The 19,988-nt window shown below is 33.0% G+C and overlaps 1 protein-coding gene across 2 annotated transcripts; it reads left to right on the top strand.

Moving 5' to 3' along the window:
• The first annotated feature begins 5,968 nt into the window (after window positions 1-5,968).
• On the top strand, window positions 5,969-19,341 carry ap1ar (adaptor related protein complex 1 associated regulatory protein). Of its 2 annotated transcripts, XM_051127393.1 has the most exons (10): window positions 5,969-6,293; window positions 7,611-7,659; window positions 7,748-7,774; window positions 7,861-7,886; window positions 9,424-9,520; window positions 9,718-9,816; window positions 10,476-10,546; window positions 14,061-14,134; window positions 14,259-14,366; window positions 15,484-19,341. In XM_051127393.1, exons 1-10 carry the CDS (start codon window positions 6,223-6,225, stop codon window positions 15,759-15,761), a joined length of 900 nt encoding a protein of 299 aa, XP_050983350.1. In that variant the 5' UTR covers window positions 5,969-6,222; the 3' UTR covers window positions 15,762-19,341. The 2 variants fall into 2 exon arrangements, with proteins under 2 accessions (XP_050983350.1, XP_050983351.1); XM_051127394.1 differs by lacking the exon at window positions 9,718-9,816.
• The last annotated feature ends 647 nt before the right edge of the window (window positions 19,342-19,988 follow it).

Raw genomic sequence — 19,988 nt, 5'->3', positions numbered from 1 at the left:
CATGAAAAGAAATCCAGAAATGTTTTCCTCAAAAAACATAATTTATTTATGACTGAAGAAAGAAAGACATGAACATCTTGGATGACAAGGGGGTGAGTACATAAATTTTTGTTCTGAAAGTGGACTAATCCTTTAACTGTTTAATAAATATAAAATTAAAAAAAAAAAAAAAAAACAGCATTTGCTTGAAATTTTTGTAACAATATAAACATTTTTACTGTGACTTATGGTTAGTTAATGCATCCTTTCTGAATAAAACTATTAATTTCTTTCAAAGAAAAAAAAAAAACTCCACTGACCTCATACTTTTGTAGGATAATATATTTATATAGTAAGTATATATTTATTGTTTATATCACTAATCTATAATAGAAAACATAGTGTTGCTTGACTAGAACAACATTTTACATTTCTGGTCTCTGGTGTTTCTAGTCAAATTAACATTTTCCGAGCCAATAATGTAACATTAAACCTATGAAAATGGTTTTAATAGCACATGCTGCCATAGTTCCATCACTTTACAGTGTCACAATGACCGTCTTTTTTAGCAGTAACTCAGTAAGTCATACTGTAGGTTAATAAGTGGGTAGATGACATGAACATGTAATAAAAATAACAAAAACACAACAACATTAAACTAAAATGAAAACAGAAAATATAAAAATAAAAACTAATTCAACTTAAAAAAAAAAAAAAAAAAAAAAAAAAAAACTAGAACAGAATTTCTGAACTATGAAAGAGCACCCTGAAGATTGTCGTCTGGATTACCTTCTGTGCTCCAGTTGGATGTTGGCCCTGTTGGATCGTTGTGATGTCAGCGTTACTGATTACATCAGGATCTGTGAGCTTGAGGACCGATTTAAGTAACTATGGCAACAGACCGCAGAATATTACTAGCAAACTTACACTTCGCGTCACTCTGTTCTCTGAGGCTTTTGTAAGATTTACTATGATCAGCAGTTCTGAAGCCTCTCTGCTGCTGCATCAGGATTAGACATCAGCTGGGCTGCAGGTCTCAAATGGGTTAACCACATGTTCACACCACATCTGACCACATTCTCCATCTGTCATCTCCCTCAGGTCAAAGCACCCAAAACACTTCAGTTAGGAAACACTACAAGACATTATTAATGGTGTGTATTACTCCTAACACATATTGACCTTTAATTCAGAGAATTGTTTCTAAACATATTATGAATGTACAACTGAAAATATGTTACAAAGACTGAATTGTGAAGTTATACCGTTTTGCACCATTTTTGTGTTAAGGATGTTTAGGCATGCCTGCTCATTTGCGAGCTACTGTCATTACCGTCAGTTACTAAAGCCTACAGTTTGCTAGGTAGCTATGCCTTGTCACGTAAATGCATATTACCTGGTTGCGATAATTCACAAAACAGCTCTGTCTCCTTTTTAAGCATCTATTCAGGTAGTGGTATTTGACAGTTGAGAGAGGTGGCAGCTTTCCCGCGAGGGGCATGGCTTCAGTGCCGATAGCGGACACGCCCCCAGCGTTTGAGGGCAGAAAGTACTACTTATTTTTTCAAGATTTTCATAATTTACTTAATTTACTTGACGTTTTTTATCATTTAAATTTGACTGGGTAGTTAATAGCACATTTTTCTGTGGTGTGACAAACTCAGAACACATATTTAATGTTGATTTATACAGACTTTTACTTGATGTACAAAACTAAAATAAAAAATAACAAAAATTGCAATATTGTTATTACAATAACAATAACTTTCAAAAACTCTCAAATAAAATGAAATAATTCAAATAAATTCAAAATATTAACAAAAACCATATTAGTATTTCAGTGATAGCATACTAAAATGACTAAAATAAAAAATAACTAAAATAACATACACTACCAATAAAATGTTTTTGAACAGTAAAATTTTTAATGTTTTTTAAGAAGTCTCTTCTGCTCACCAAGCCTGCATTATTATAATCCAGCAAAACAGTCAATTTTTAAAAATATTTTACTATTTAAAATAACTGTTTTATATTTAAATATATTTTAAAATGTAATTTATTTCTGTAATCAAAGCTAAATTTTCAGCATCATTACTCCAGTCTTCAGTGTCAAATGATCCTTCAGAAATCATTCTAATATGCTGATTTGCTGTTCAAGAAACATTTATTATTTTTATTATTATATTTAAAACAGTTAAGTACTTTTTTTCAGGATGCTTTAATGAATATATAGATCAGCATTTTTATAAAATAAAAAAGATTTTGTAACATTATACAATATTCCTTTTAAAAGCTTGAAGTCAGTACAAATTAATTAATTAATTAATTATTATTATTATTATTATTATTTTTTTTTTTTTTTTTTGAGGGGTACGGGGGAGAAATTATATATAAAAAAAAAAAAAATTATATAAAAAAATCATGTGACTGGAGTAATGATGCTAAAAATTTAGCTTTGAAATCACAGGAATAAATTAAATTTTAAGATATATTCAAACAGAAAACCGTTATTTTAAAAAAGTAAAAATATTTCAAAATGGTACTGTTTTGGCTGTATTTTAGATCAAATAAATGCAGGCTTGGTGAGCAAAAACATTAAAACTCTTACTGTTCAAAAACTTTTAACTAGTAAAGTATGTTTATATAATAAGTATGTTTGATCTATTTGCTTAAAACAATAAAAAAATAAATAAAATAATTAAAAAAAATAAATAAATAAAGTCTTGTTACTTTCAAAATTCTTTTTTAAATTTTCATAAGAATGTACGATTGTACAGTTTAGCACTCATTATACAACGATATGTGAATGCCACTTTAACCAGTCATAATGAATTCCAGCGATAAAAGATGATAATTCTTGCTCTCCGTAGTGTAGTCGTGGTCTCGTCGAGCTCGAGCATCTGTGCCTGAGACTCATCCGGTGCAGAGGTCAAAGGGAATCAGAGGATGAATGTCAGCGTGCCTTTCGCCCACAGCAGGAAACACTTAAGTCTCTCTCCAGTTTCCAAAGAAACAGCAGTTCTTGTTTTATGCAGTGCTGGCATGATGCTGCGACCCTAATTAGTTTCTCCCCTAAAAATTGTTATGGCACCCTAAAAAAGTATTTTTAGCATGTTTTTCCTAATCTTAAATCTGATTTGAGCTAGTGCACTGAATCCAAAAGGATGAAAAAGCAAGTGCTGCGGCCGCGGGCTGGAAAACGGAGGAAGGTCTCATTAGTCTTTGCAGGTTAAATGACACGGGACGTTTCACCAATTGCAGAATGTATCACACATGCTCTAATGCCTGCAGACACATTTAGTTTGCGTCTGTGAAGAATTAGAGACATTTAGCAAATCCAATTGAACAAAGAGCCTCATAATGCTTCCATATGCAGCCATATGGAGAGCATTAGCTCTATACGGCAGAAAGCAATGAGTCATTTTATGTGTTCGGAGGTTAACCTTCATGGTAAATGACCACGCTCCGCAAACATCCGTAAAACTCTGACACTGTTTTTCCAGCACCTTTGCCAAGCATTTGGATCACAACGGTCGTCCCACCTGTGTCACGAGTACAGCGGTCTTCTGTCTACAGGTATAATCTACTTTTCATTAAGAGCCCCACTGGCCTGCTGACAGGAGCAGGTGTATGTGTGGGTGTATCTGTACGTCTAGGAGCGTAATCATACGTGAAGGTTTCGGACCGACGGCCCGTAAAGGTGGGGTTGCCGTACCTGGCGGTGCAATCTGGGCGCGCGGCTTTACCTGCTGTTAGGAGCAATTTGCGCTCCCTGAAATCAAGCGTCGAAGTACGTTGGCTAATGTGATTTTAATCCTCCTTGACCTTAAAAACCCAGCAGGGTCTCTGTTTTGATGAAGTAATACAGGAGACCCCATTGTTTCTGAGTCAGAGGAGACGCAGATGATCCTCCATATGTAGGTGTCTGATATCCAAACAATTCGGAGATGTTGGACACCTACATATGAAAAATGGAATAAACAAAAATGGGAACTCCAAACATCTGGAAAAATACCATAAGGTGGGGTAAAGCATACGTATCTAGGCCTAATTTTGTTTATTGTCAATGTGCTAGGAACGTGTATTATTATATTCATTTATATATTATATTAATTTGCATGTACAATTACTTAAAATATAATGTATTGATGTATGAAATGTTAAGTTCCTCACGGATATTACAACTACTTTTTTATGTCAATGGGGTTTGGCTTTTCCCCTTCAAATTCAGAAGCATGGAGCACAAAATTTATTTACATGACATTTACATGGCCATTCTATATTGTAAATATAATCAAAGGTAAATGACAGACAGTAGGAGGTTTAGAAAGGAAACTTTAAAAGAGAGGGAAAAATATAATTAGGGAAAATCAATAAACTATCATTTAATTTGCTGCCATAATTTATGTAAATAATTAAGTAATACACAAAAATTCTAATTCTAAAAACTCTAAACTGATTATGAGGATTTTAAAATGTAATATAATCTAATTACATGTACTTAATTTTTGGAATCTGATTACCTAATCCAGATTACCTTGTAATTTTGTATTTTTATTTTATTTTAGCTGGTTATCAAAATATCTTTCGTGTTCCACAGAATAAAGTAAGTCATACAGATTTGGAACAACATGAGGGGGATACTCTTTATATATTTTTAGTTTAATTTAATTAAATTACATTTTTTATTTATTTATATTTTATTGTTTTATTTTATTTATTTTATTTTACGTTTTATGAAAATAAGTCATACATTTTATTTTATTACTTTTATTTTGTTATGTTAATAATTTTATTTTATTTTATTTAAATGTATTTTTAATTTACATTTTATTATTTTATTTTATTTTATTTTATTTTATTTTATTTTATTTTATATTTTATGAAAATAAGTCACACAGATTTGGAACAACATGAGAGGGATAAAAATTATATTTAATATAATTTAATTTAATTTAATTTTTTTATTTATTTATATTTTATTGTTTTATCTTATTTATTTTATTTTACGTTTTATGAAAATAAGTCATACATTTTATTTTATTACTTTTATTTTGTTATGTTAATAATTTTATTTTATTTTATTTAAATGTATTTTTAATTTACATTTTATTTTATTTTATATTTTATGAAAATAAGTCATACAAATTTGGAATGACATGAGGAGGAGACAATGATATAATGATATTTTATTTTATTTATTTATTTTTTTTAATTTATTTTATTTTTAACATTTATGTTATATTTTATTTTAGAATTTATGAAAGTAAGTCATAGAAATTTGGAATGACATAAGGGTGAGAAAATGATACTTTATTATTTTTATTTAATTCATTTTATTTGTATTTTCTAAATGTATTTTATTATTTTATTTTATATTTTATGAAAATAAGTCATACAGATTTGAAATGACATGAGGGGAAGACAATAATATTTTAGCGTTATTTTTTTGTCTTGTTTTATTTTATTTTTTATTTTTTTTTTTTTATTTGTGTATATATATATATATATATATATATATATATATATATATATATATATATATATATATATAATTTTTATTTTATTTTATATTTTTTTATAATTAGCAAATATCTTCTTTTGTGTTCCACAGAAGAAAGCAAGTCATACAGATTTGGAATGACAGGGAGAAAAAATATAGAAATTTCATTTTTGGGTGGACTATAGCTTCAAGTGAGGGTTAGAGACAGACAAATATGCATAGTTTAGGGCAAACATATTGCAGCAAGTGCACATATATAGTTGTTATATATATAGTTATTATATTTACGCTTTTAATAGATAAATACTTATTATAGTCCTTCATTATTATCACCACCTACAGTATCCTAACTGTTATTTATTAGGGAAAACTCTGGTTACCATGGTAATTTTAAGCATGGATGATCTCTGTCGGCCCCCAGTGCTTCGGAAACGTCATTACAGCATTTGTGCCTCGCGACTTGCCGTAGTTTAAACATTAATCACATGTATGAGTTGTCAGGAAGAAGAAACAATAGAGGCTTTTAGGCCGGAGTTGAGAATACCAGCCATGGGCGATGAATGATGCCGCCGTGCGAGCGAAGTGTCCGCAGGTGACTCACCTGCGCGAACCGGCTCCGTGCTCGCGCTTTAAGGAGTCATGCAAAATAAACTCGTCGCGTCCAGAGCAGTGCGTGAAGAAGCAGGATACGTATCCGGAATGGAAGAGTAGCTGATACATACACCTGATCCGTGTATGCCATGGGGAACTGCTGGGCTCAATGTTTTGGGCTCTTTAGAAGGGAAGCAAACAGGATACAAAGAGGAGGAGGGTGAGTCATTCATGTGGCTTGTTATTTAATATGCATTTCTCAAAAAAGAAAGAAGGGAAGAAAACGGTATCTGTGATCTTTGGGAGCATGATTCACCGGCTGTCAGGTGCACTGCATTGGAAAACAGTCAGTGAACAGCTGAAACTCGCTGGATATTTTACAACAACTGACTATTAATACTACTGTACAGTTACATAAGTAGAATTCAGCTGATAGCACTCCCATTAGTGATGTTCACTGTTGTTTTGAAGCGATTCATTCTAATGATTCACTTGAGTCGATTCGCCTCGCGTTTGTAAATCACTTGACTCTTTGGAAGAACAGTGACTCATATTGTGATCAAGCATGTAGTTACACATTTAGTTATTGCTAAATTTATTGGATATATAAAAATACCGTAAATACAAGAACGTCTTCGTTTCACGCGTTCGAGTGATGATTCGAATCGTTTTTTTTAAAACGAACTGTCCGAACGAACCGATTCGCTTAAATGATTCAGACTTATCAATGCTACTCTAGTTTCCGCATTAGTTGATGATGTGATCTCAGGACCCCGCCCAGAGTCCCTTTGTGAATCCGCCCTGGGACGTCAGTCTTGTGTCCTGGTGTAATTTCTTTTAATAGATCTAAGATAGTACAAGACATATTTTATACCCTATAGTTAATATATATGTGACCCAGGATCACAAAACCAGTCATAAGGGTCATTTTTTTTTCAAAATTGAGATTTTTACATCATATGAACGCAATAAATAAGCTTTTCATTGATGTATAGTTTGTTAGGATAGGACAATATTTGGCCGAGATACAACTATTTAAAAATCAGGTATTTGAGGGTGCAAAAAAATCAAAATATTGAGAAAATCACCTTTAAAGTTCTTCAAATAATGTTCTTAACAATGTATATTACTAATCAAAAATTAGGTTTTCATACATTTACAGTAGGAATTTTACAAAATATCTTAATGGAACATGATCTTTACTTAATTTCCTAATGATTTTTGCCATAAAAGAAAAATCAATAATTTTGACCCATACAATGTATTTTTGGCTATTGCTACAAATAAACCCCAGCGACTTAAGACTGGTTTTGTGGTCCAGGGTCACATATTGTCTGTAACGTCTTAGATTATTACTGTTATTGTTTTGAGAAGTCTCCATCTGATGCTTCTCAGAGTAGATGATGGCAGTGGACATATGGTTACTTAAATCATGTTTTAAAATATTTTAATACACTTTTTTTCAGGAGTAAGCGTACGTTACCTCACATGCAACATGTTTGGCCTGATGACTTACAATTCCTTTTTTTAACATTAGGTCAAAGTACTTCAGAAGCAGCACAGCTGGTGAACACTATACCATTGAGGTGCAGCCATCATAATTTATTTAAAAATAAGGATAATCCTTTAAAAACAAATCTGCAGTTTGAATGACGTTTATGCATTCTGTTACAGTTTGAGAATCTTGTGGAGAGCGATGAGGTGAGGACAAACTTACAGAATCGCACTCACGGTTTTACAATATTCCTCTTTCGCTTAGACGTCAACACTTGTGTCTTCTTTTCCAGGGTGAGAGCTCACAAAGCTGCCCCAGGTATGATATTAAGAGCCTGACTGGTTTATTTACTTATATGTGGTTTGTGGACGCTTGTAAACTGTTTTTAGTACTTGAACACTTTTAGCACTGGAACATTTTCTCCTCATGATTAAATAGGCTAATAATTTTGCAGCATAATGAACTTTCTAAAACTGTTTTATTGTATCTTGATTTGAGGATGGTGACTTCAGTTTTGTTGTATCAGCATGAGCATTTTAAATTGCTTAAACTGTATCTAAATGTCACTTAAAGGTATGTTTAAACTGTTTAAACCATATCTACATTTGAGGTTAAAAGTTTACATACAGCTTGCAAAATGTTAATTATTTTACTAAAATAAGAGGGATCATATAAAATGCATGTTATTGTTTATTTAGTACTGACCTGATTAAGATATTTCACATAAAAGAGAAAATAATAGTTGAATTTATTAAAATTACTCTGTTCAAAAGTTTACATACATAGTGATAGTTGTTCATGAGTCCCTAGTTTGTCCTGAACTGCCTACTGTTCTTAAAAAATCTTTCAGGTCCCACAAAGTCTTTGTTTTTTCAGCATGAATTTCTGTGTATTTGAACTTTCCAAAAATGACTGTATGATTTTGAGATCCATCTTTTCATACTGAGGACAACTGAGGGACTCATATGCAACTATTACAGAAGGTTCAAATGCTCGCTGATGCTCCAGAAGGAAACGCGATGCATTAAGAGGCAGGGGGTGAAAACTTTTAAAATTTTAAGATTAGGGTAAGTTTAACTTTTGTCTTCTGGGAAACATGTAAGTATCTTCTATAGCTTCTGAAGGGCAGTACTAAATGAAACAAATATGATATCTAGGCAAAATAAGAAAAATGTACACATCCTCATTCCATTCAAAAGTTTTCACCCCTGGCTCTTAATGCATTGTTTTTCCTTCTGGAGCATCAGTGAGCATTCAAATCTTCTGAAATAGTTGCATATGAGTCCCTCAGTTGTCCTCGGTGTGAAAAGATGGATCTTAAAATCGTACAGTCATTGTTGCAAAGGGTTCAAATACACAAAAAGGCTGAAAAACCAAAGAATTTGTGGAACCTGAAGGACTTTTCTAAAGAACAGCGGGCAGTTTAACTGTTCAGGACAAACAAGGGACTCATGAACAGCTATAACTAAACAAAAAAAAAAAACACAGCTGTGGATCATTCAAATAACAACACAGTATTAAGAATCAAGTGTATGTAAACTTTTGAACAGTGTCATTTTTTTTGGTGTATGTAGACTTTTGCCTTCAAATGTAACTTAAAGGTATAGTCCACCTAAAAATGAAATTTTGGAACACAGAAGAAGATATTTTGGTAGCCAAATGATTTTGGGTCTCTATTTGGGTCAAAGGGACCCAAATAGATAGTGGATAATCAAGACTAGCCATTTTATGACCAAGTTAGGACTGTAACAATTAGTCACATTCCTATCAGGTTAGTTCATCATGTAGCATGAGGTCAGATTTTGATTGGTCGATGCAACTCTGAACTCAGCTCTCTCTCTTGTCATTGGTCCAGACCCATCAGCGAAGAGGAGATCGTTCACTTGAAGGAGCATCGCTACACTGCCATCTCAGACAAACAGACGCTGATTGACCAAAAGCTGAATGCAGAGGTACAGCAGGTCATCATATGTGAAATAAATCATTTCATGTGACTTTTAAATGGTCAAGTTCAAAACATGTTTACCTTTAAGTTAGAGCTTATGTTGAGTTTATGCTTTCATTTGTTGTTTTCCATTGCTTTGATTTTTCACCCCTGCTTTTGTTTGAGTTTAGTTAACCTTCCCTTTCTGTTGTGATTTCTGCCCAGTTAGTGGCAGAAGAGGAGAAGTTAAGGCTAGAAGAGGAGGCTGTTTTTGCAGCCCAGCGCGAGGCAGCGCGGCTCGCTAAGGAACGAAAGCTAAAGGAGGTGAGGCGTTCGCACTGAGCACGCCCAGCCCTTCTCTTAACCCCGCCCATTAACCTTCAGCCACACCCCTTTCATTTATGACACGCCTTCAGCTCTGTGGAATTTATATATAACAAGTTTTGTTCTATCAGGAATAGTTGCTTACATTTGTAAGTTATGAATTGTATATCATGTTTTTTTTTTGTTGTTAAAATTCTCATCTTTGAAATATGCTGTATATAGATTGTGACATGCAATAGTTTGCATTGGATTGAAGGCTTTTAACGTTGGTCCCTTGTCAAATATTGATCAGCGTCTTGTGAATAACCTCCGCACTTAATGCTGATAAATGTAAAATCAATCTGCTTCCAAGAAAACCTCTACCTAAAACGGAACTCTTATTTCCTCCTATTTTATTAGTGTTTTTCTTCTTAATTTGCCCTCATGTCCTGTTCATTTTCATTTCCTGTTGTTTTGCGTTCTACCATGATTTGTGTGTTTGACCATCTGCTAATATTACATGTGGTGTCTGTTTTCCAGTAGGGCACTAAACTTTGGCACAAACAGTTAGAAATAATTTTAGAAATGCAAGTTTTTTAAATATCAACACGATACTGTAGCGCTTTGGTGAAATATTATAAGAAGTGAGTCAGTTGTCACTTTTAAAAATGTACTTTCAGGGGAAGCCGCAGCAGTCGCAGAGGATCAAAACCAGATCAGAAGCAGAGAGCAAAGACCCTCGGCACAAAATGTAAGTTCGTTCTGCTCCGCAATGAATGTAAACGATATTTACTGACCCCCAAACACCTAAGTCACACTTGCAATAGATGTAAAATATTAAGTCAGGTGTCATGAAAACAAATGAATTTTGACTTTTCTTCATTTAATTTTGTGGTTATATATCAATACTGCAATGGAATGATAGTAATAAAAATAGTAATCAGGGGTTCAAGTGCATAGCACTGAAACCATATTGGAATTTGTTAGAAATGGATCAGCAATTTTCACGTAAAGCTGATTATTCAGAGCAAATTGTAAGTCGTAGAGACTTGAAACTCTGAGGGATGGTAGTACTCACACTGCCTGCCCCAATCTGCCTGACAGGGCGCTACAGCGAACAAAAGTAGAAAATCGTAATCATAATTATAACTGATTCGATTGTGTTTGTTTTTGGGTATTTCACTTTTTTTTTTTTAAAAACCTACTTTTGTGAACTAGTACTAGGTTTTTCACTCTGAAGAGTGAATATCAATAATTATCAAAAAATAGCTGATCTTTCGACTCGCCGTCGCAAAGGGCGACAAAACGTTCGAAAGGGGCATGGCCACTTTTAGTAAAATGCCTATAACTGCTGAACGGAATGAGATATCTCCGCCAAACTTAAAACACTTATGTAAGAGCTCAATCTGAGGTCACAGGAAAAAAATCAGCATGAAAATTGGGGGTGCACGGTCTTGATCCAAAGTGTCACAATTGGATAAGGACATTTGCTTATCTCAAAAAACATGGCTGCCTCTGGCTGATGAATTATGAGCACCTGTTAGACAAGGTTAATGGAGGATGAATGGAACAAAACTTGGTGGCCCTGTTTGACTCGCAGGACCCAAAGGTCTGAGAGACATTTGAAAATAAAAATCGGCCACTGGAGGGCGATATCTCATTTTTCAAGGGTGTAAATGATTGTGTGCCATGTGGTTTTCACACATATGCACAATATTCTAATCATACGATAGAACTCCTCATTCCGGACAACTTTGTCTCTAGAACTTTTTTTAAAAGAGTGAGAAAATGTGAGAGAACTACTTGTTTCGAACTTGTCCTAGGTTTCTTCGCTCTGGGAAAAAAAACACTGCAGTGCAATTCTCTGGACTCTCTAGGTCAATAATTATAAAAAAAACATGTTGAAATGTATCCTTTGGAAAGCTATAACAGGGTCCTTTAGAAAAAGGAGCCTGTCCAAATATACCCTAAAGCCTATAAAGCCTAAATGAAAACTCAAAACTTCTCGAAACCCGCTGAGTACATGCGACAGGTGATTCTAGACAAGCGTGCAATGTTTCACGGACCACAGCTGGTGCTATAACAGTCATAAATGTTTAAAAACATCATATTTTTATGGCAGATTACCTGTATTTGCCCCCAATTATTTTTATTTATTTATTTATTTTTTCAATAATTGATTTAGGTGGTTACAGACTTGCTAAACAATGTATTTTTCCATATTTGCTTAAACGCCTTAAAGCACTTGAACCCTGTTAAAAATCATGTTACAAATTTTTGTGTCAGGGTTCCACTGGTAAATTTGCATTTCAGCGACTAAATATGATGTTACTGGGCCACTTCAACCCACGGACATCAAAAACTACCTGTGGCAACAGTGTAAAAGTAGCCCAATTCTTGGGGAAAACCGCAGACTTGGCAACACTGACTGTAATCACTGCTTGCAGCTATATATATATATATATATATATATATATATATATATATAATTATTCATAATATTACTACTACAACAACAATTAATATACAAATTACTAAAAAAAAAACTAAATAAGAAATATTACTTTTGTAATTTTTCACTGTAAAATAAAAAATGAGTATTTAAGACAAATAATAAAATAATACGAATTTAGCTTTACATTACAAATATGTACTGCATATTTTTGTAAAAAAGCTTCTGTAAAAAAAAGAATGTGGGTACAACTTCCGGTGAGGCAGTCGACGTAGTATACCAATGGTATTTAGTGTGCTAATTAGCGAAGAGGCTAAATGTTTTTTTAGACCATTGTTTAATTTGTAAAGATGCACACCTTTATGAGAGATGTCATTACGTTCTTATGGACAACATATGCTTTTCGAATTTGTGTTCCCACATCATTAGCAAGTTTAGATCGCTAAATCTTGAATGACTGCCAACTAGTGAAATGACATTTGAACCGAGACATCAGAGCTTGTGATAAAGGGCATGCCAGATGAAGCCTCAATTCAAGGCTTGTTAACGTAGAAATCACTTTCGTAGAAGCCTCACTTTCTGTCCAGTCATGTGCGTGATTCACTTTGTGTGTCCTAATGTTTGACCCCCAGATCTTACTTTGCGAGTACATTTTCATCGGGACCTATTTAATAATTACATTTTTAAATACCCAGTCATACAAGTAATATGAAGAATACAAATTATTTCAGGAAAATTAAATATATCCCATATGCAATTAATATATGTGTACATTATTCTTCTATTACATCATATTGATATTCGTCCTGGCATTTAACGGCACTGTTCAATGGGTAAATTAATTTATCAGAGTCAGAAATTCAACAAACACACACACATGGTTAGGCTTTTATTTGTGCATATAACATGGACCGATCTATGGACATTGTGGTGAATGCTTCTTCCGATGGAGCTTTAGTCTTTTGGCTGCTTTGTTTTTACTAACCACCAGATTGCGCTGTTTTCGACACTCTCAAAGCTTTGAATCTTTTTCTGAAACAGTCAGAGGAAAGTTTCAGTGCTTCACGAGGCTTCATTTGCCCGTCATTCCCGTCAACTGTTGAATGAATGAGTGTCACGTCCCGCTTGTTTACTTTGAACTGGAAGACGCTCCCACTTTTCGCGCAAGTCTTCATGGGGTGTAGGAGACTTGTGGATACTGTACATATTTTTATTTATATATTATTTAGTATAGCATAATTAGTTTTAAATAATAAAACTTATTCTTACTAGTTCCATTAAAGCAGTGTTTTGAAAAACTAGGGTTCATGAGGGATCTGTAGAGAGAATAGCTAATAAATGTAGATATTAAATAAAAAATTAAATTAACAATCAAAACACTTACTGGAAAAAAAGATGAAATATTTAGTTGTTTACCTTCATGTCATGTTACCAACACCAGAGAACTGTCAACATGTGAGTATGTTGTTAAATTATTGAAATATTGACTTATAACTCAGTGGGTGCTAAAAGAAAACATTGTTGAAGGGGTTCGGCTCACCAAAAAAAACAAAACAACGTGTTAAAGTGTGCTAGTGGTTCATGGTGTGTTTTTTGTTTTTTTTTAATTGTCAGAAACTGATAAAAAAATCACAGTGATGTTGCATCAGATGGAACCGCCGCTTCTACAGTTTTACTGTAACGAGGTTCATAAGACTGTCATGCTGTCCACAGTCTCTCTACACGCGTTTATGGTGATAACAGCAGTGTTTTGCAGATGGCTGATGTAACTGTGTGTGTGTGTGTGTGTGTGTGTGTGTGTGTGTTTCTGCAGCAAAGCTTCTGATGCAGAGTTCGAGGTGTACCTGCAGAGTGTGAAGGCTCAATCTGAAGCGTTTCGCAGTAACAGTGAGTTCCCATTAACACATTTCAATTACGATATTACAGAATATTTTTAGAATACATTAATATAAGTGAAACTGTATTCATCTCTAAATGCAAAAATCTCTGTTTTTTCTGTTTGTGTGTTAAGGGCTCAGCTCTGAGACAAATGTGGTGACCCCGAACACAGAGAGCAGCTGGGACTTCACCAGTAAGACTGACGCCACCTCACTGGACTTGGAGTGGGAGGATGAGGAGGGTGAGTCACTACACTGGACCTCCAGAACGCTTGCTTCCTGTCATGATTTAGTAATTATTTATTATACAAACTGTGCAAGTCACAACATGCCAGTTAGGCCAGTTAGGCAAGTTACAACAAGGTCAGTTAGGCCTTTAAATGCCACATCCAAGTCAGGTCTGTCTAGGCATTTTTCAACATTTCCATAACACTTTGTATTATGGTAATGCAATGTAAAGAAACAAGGAAAATTTGTATACTTGGTTAACTAAAACCAAAATTAAAACCATAGGGGAAAAAAAAAAATGTTACTTGGAATAAAATAAACATGAATAAAATAAACATTAATTTCTCATTTTTGTTTATTTTAATGTGAAACACTAAAATGACTAAAATTACAAAAAACACAACAAAATTAATGCAACTTAACTAAAATTAAAGCAAAAACAATCAAAAATAATATCCAATTTAAAATATAAACAAAAACTATAACAGTATATCAGTTTATTAATAAACTTCTAAAATCAATATTTTTGTCTTTTAACATCAATGCAATGTAAACTAAATATATGTTTTCCTTGTTTGTTAACTAAAACAAAGTAAAACCATAGAAAAAAAACATTTTTGTTACTTGGAATAAAATAAACAATTTCTCATTTTTGTTTATTTTAATAAAGTACTAAAACTAATAAATAACAATTACTACAAACTGCATACATGTTTTAAGACAAATAATAAATATGACAAACACAACAGAATTAATGACTTAATATTAACTTAACTAAAATTAAAGTGAAAACAATCAAAAATAATATCTAATTTAAAATATGAACAAACACTATGAGTATATCAGTTATACTAAAATACACAGGTTCATGTAAATTTTAACATTTATTAATAAAGTTCTGAAATCAGTATTTGTATATTTTAACATCAGTACAATGTAAACAAACAAGGAAAATTTGTATTTTTCCTCAAATTAGCAAACATCAATGAATTTTGTAAAAATATATTGCTCCTTGTTAGTTCATGTTATCTACTTTATTAAATATTACAAATGAGACCTTATTGTGAATATTTCAGATTTTTGTAAAGAAAAACATAATTCATAATTTACTTAATATGTGGCGTTTTACAGGAATGAACAGGATGGGTCCTGCATGGGAGCGTTCCAAAACAGAGGAGGACATTTTACGAGCTGCGCTTCGTCCCGGTGGGAAACAGCTGGACAGTGGCCCCACCTCCACCTCTGAAGACTCCAACGCTCTGGAGTGGGAGAATGACTTTGTCAGCGCACATCCCGAGGACAGCGGCGATCATGGCGACGAGGACTTTGAGGGATTTGTTAATCCAGTACTGGACACGCCCACTGAGGAGGCGGGGCAAAAGGCCAGCTCTGACCAACAGGAGAGATAGTCTACAGCAAGAGACAGTGAGACTACATTAACTTCAAATGTCTCATTCAAATTCAGTGTGAAATGACTGCAGATGGTCCATTTAACTCTAATGTGTAAAACTAAATTCAGAATTCTCAGTGCAAGTGAAAATACAAGGAACAGAAATGCTTCATATGATTTCTACTTTGTGGGTGAATATCATGAAAATCCGGTCATGATCTGTCCCAAAAAAATTATATATTTAAATTAAATTAATTTTTTATTATTATTATTATTATTATTATTATTATTATAGAGAAGTCTCTTCTGTTCACCAAGCATGCATTTATGTGATCCAAAGTACGGCAAAAATATTAAAATTTAGAAATATTTTTACTATTTAAAATAACTTTAATAATTTAAAATGTAATTTATTCCTGTGATTTCAAAGCAGAATTTTACAGCATCATTACTCCAGTCACATGATCCTTCAGAAATCATTCTAAAATTCTGATTTGCTGCTAAAAAACCTTTATTATTATTATGATCTGAAATTAGAAATCTTCTGTTACGTTATAAATGTCATCTATAAATATATAAAATATCATCACTTTTGATCAATTTAATGCATCCATGCTAAAAATCCAAATATTCAGCATTTATCTGAAATAAGTAACATTATGTATGTTTTATGTAACTTTTTGATAATAGTAATAAAAAATGTTTTTTGAACAACAAATCAGCATGTTAGAATGATTTTTGTAACTGGAGTAATGATGCTAAAAATACATTTTAAATATTTTAAAATAGAAAACAGTTATTTTAAATAGTCAAAATATTTTATTTTATTTTTTTTAATATTCAAATAAATGCAGGCTTGGTGAGCAGAACAGACTTTAAAAATCTTATTATTCAAAAACTTTTGACTGGTAGATATATATGGAATGTTTTAATTTGAGATTTTTTTGTCATGCTGTAATTTCTACTGTATTGCAATAAAAAAAACAATGTTATACAAGAATTTCTTACTTAAATTGGCAAATCAATCAATCAATACAGTAAATGAAAGCATGTTTCTCATTTAAAGGGGTAGTTGACCCCAGAATTTTGTCATTTACTCACACTCAAGTTGTAGCAAATCTGTATCGGTTTCTTCTGTTCAATAGAGAAAAAAAAATAGACTGAAGACTGTTGGTAACCAGCAAGTGTTTGGCTACCATTATTCTTTAAAATATCATATTTTGTGTTCAGTTCTTACAGGTTTGGAACAACATGAGGGTGAGTTCATTTTTGAGTGAACTTTTCCTTTAAATATATATTATTTTTGCATTACATTACATTGGGAAAAGAGCTGAGTGGTCACAAAAAAAAAACACTTAAATGTTAATGGACCTAACAAAAGGCTTAATTTTCCTTACGCAAAATCTAATTTCATTCTAAATAAAATATGACCTGGTCATGTTCTTAAAGAGATTTCATGAGATTCACTCCATTAGGTCACAGATTCATTAAGATTTGCTTTCCACAGATTAATTTGCTCCTGTTTTGACTTCATAGATGCATCTGTAATTGATTTATATTCATTTCCTTTTGGTAACTGGGTTAAGTTTTTAAATGAACTCTGAAAGTGTCTTGCGTTAGTACTTTATCTGATTAAAATGTGTTCAGCCTTATTTCAGAAGTTTTCAATGGAGAACTGAATAAAGTGCAATTTTAGGAGATGAGGGAAATTTCTTAAAAGCAACTGATGTTTTCCACAACCATTGTAAGATTTTCTTTTATTATTATTATTTATGGTTATTGTGATAAGTCACATCAGACAGGGACCATCTTTCATGTAATGTGTGACTGTCTGGGAATGAGACACTTGACAGTTTTAAGAGAAAGACTTCTCTCTAAAAATGTATTGCCTCAAGGAAAAAATGCATTGGAACACATTTAAGTGCTTTTAAATTGGTCACTGTTTATTTGTCTGTATGAATCTGTGGGTCTAAGGGTTTGTGGTGAACACTTCTTGGAAATGGCTAGTAAAACAGCCTGTAATTCACACATTTTTGGACAAAATGGATCTTGAAGAGGGAACATACTTTGTGGTGAAACATAAGTCTTCATATGCTACCTCTGGTTTTGATAATCCGGATGTTAATGAAAGAACTCATGTCTTAGTATGTCTAGAAAATATCAGTGATTTGATTTGCATATCCTCCTAATTTTTCAGAAACATGTCCAGTTTGTATTTCAAAAAGAAATATTTAGCATAAAGAAAATGAAGCTTTTCATTTTCATTTTATTTCATTATTTTTATTTTATTTGACACATTTCGACCACAAATGATTATTACTGTATTATTAAATCAAACATCTCATTCTCTTTCCTGTAATTTGGAAAAATATTGTCACGTGCCTTTTTTTCTTTCTTTCTTTTTTTTTTTTTTTTTTTTTGCATTGCATTGCATGGTGACATTATTTTTATAAAAACTAAGCACATTTTGATCACTAGTTCTTTATATTTTATTACCAAAACGTCTTATTTTCTTTCCTATAATGTGATAAAAAATAATAAAAATTGTAATGTCACTTATACTAATGGCACACAAATAATCACAATGGTCTTAAAATATGTGTATATTTTCTTTATTATTATATTTTTATTTATTTATTTTTTTTTCCATTTGGTTTTGGGGATGTTAGGGGGGTATTAGCTGATTTGTTCTGTTAGAATGAAACAGTGATCAGTCGATCAGGAATTTGTGTCAGTCTCTGGATGCTCATAAAATTGACTGTTTCTTCTGTTTGCCATATTGAACACCCTCTTCCTCTGACCCCCATATTTCCCTCAGATTGGTGTCTGAATTCGACTTAATGTTTTTAAATGAATGCCTATCTGTATATAATGGATTGTAAAGACACTAAAGGCCTTTAAGAGTGGAGGCCCAGGTCTGTAATCTAGTAGTGTTGTCTCGAACATCAGTGCACAAGCGCTTCTGTACAGCACAATCATGTCACGTTATTTTCTTATTCTACCAGCACACCTCAAAAAAGACGTTTCATGTCATCTGAATGTAAAGTATGTGTGATCAATGCAGTGTTTGTTTTTGCTTTTTTGTCCTTTGAGGTTGTTGACCACACAGCTTGTCCTGTTTGAAGAGTTTGGGTTATGCAAAGATACATGAATGTTTGTCCACTGGTTGAAGTTAAACGCCTATGTGATTGTAAACATCGTGTGCAATGAAGACGTGTGCTTTTGGTAACGTATCTAAATTACTGCAGGGTTAGCAGCTTTAACAGACTCCCAAATGGAAATTTGAGACTATTTGCCATTATTACCTGGCCTTTTTGTATTATAGCAAGCGTGTATGTTGTGTGAATGAAATACTAAAGGATGTTCTTGATTTGAGGAAAATAAAAATCATTAAACCAATGTTGAACATTCCAAAAAAGAGCCAGGAGTTTTTCCCAAAGCGATTCCCAACTCTTCAACAGAACAATTTTATTTTCTGAGTGTTTGTAAAGCCTGTCATAGTTCAGAAAAAACTGAATGTAACTACAGTTTTCATAATTTCAAACTACATTACATGAGACCTTGGGTTAGATCTGACTGCTAATAAACAAATAACGTCATTACGTCCCGTCTGTCTGCGTTTTTATGAGGGAAAGTGAATTTGACGTAATATGGTCTGTTTAGTTTGGGTTCAGACTGTGTATATTCTTCTGCGGTTAAAAATGGTCATTTAATTTCCTTTTAATCTCCTGCCTTCTTTGTTTCTATCTTCACTGTGGTTATATTTGGCTTGCTTTATTAGTTTAGATTTCATAGGCTCTCTAGTGGGTGTGTTGACATAACACTTTTGACAAACTAGTTTCTTTCAGTTACTTTTTCTGCATATTTTATCCATATTAGTCTCATTGCTTTGCCCTGTTAACAAAACTTCACATGCCAGGTATTGTTGTTTTCTTCTTCCCATGTTGCATTAGCTGGTTATCCACATTCTTCTTCTTGTAAGAGCGGGCATGGCCATTTGTAAATTTTATGCGTCTGGCTTCCGGTTTCATCCGCATCCAGCTAGTACAAAACAGCTCGTTTTGCTGTTTGATATTGCAACTTTTTGTGCCTTAACATATTTTAATGCATCTTCTTAATTATGGGCACACTGGTTTGTAGTGCAAACAGTTTTACAGTTTACTGCACGATATAGCGTTTAACCAGAAGTCTCACCCATAGGCAGGGTTGCCAGGTTTTCAAAACAAAACTCGCTCAATTGCTACTC

Source organism: Labeo rohita, chromosome 14, assembly GCF_022985175.1.
Source record: "Labeo rohita strain BAU-BD-2019 chromosome 14, IGBB_LRoh.1.0, whole genome shotgun sequence".
Lineage (NCBI taxonomy): Eukaryota > Metazoa > Chordata > Actinopteri > Cypriniformes > Cyprinidae > Labeo > Labeo rohita.
This window is presented reverse-complemented; position numbering and strand designations above follow the sequence as displayed.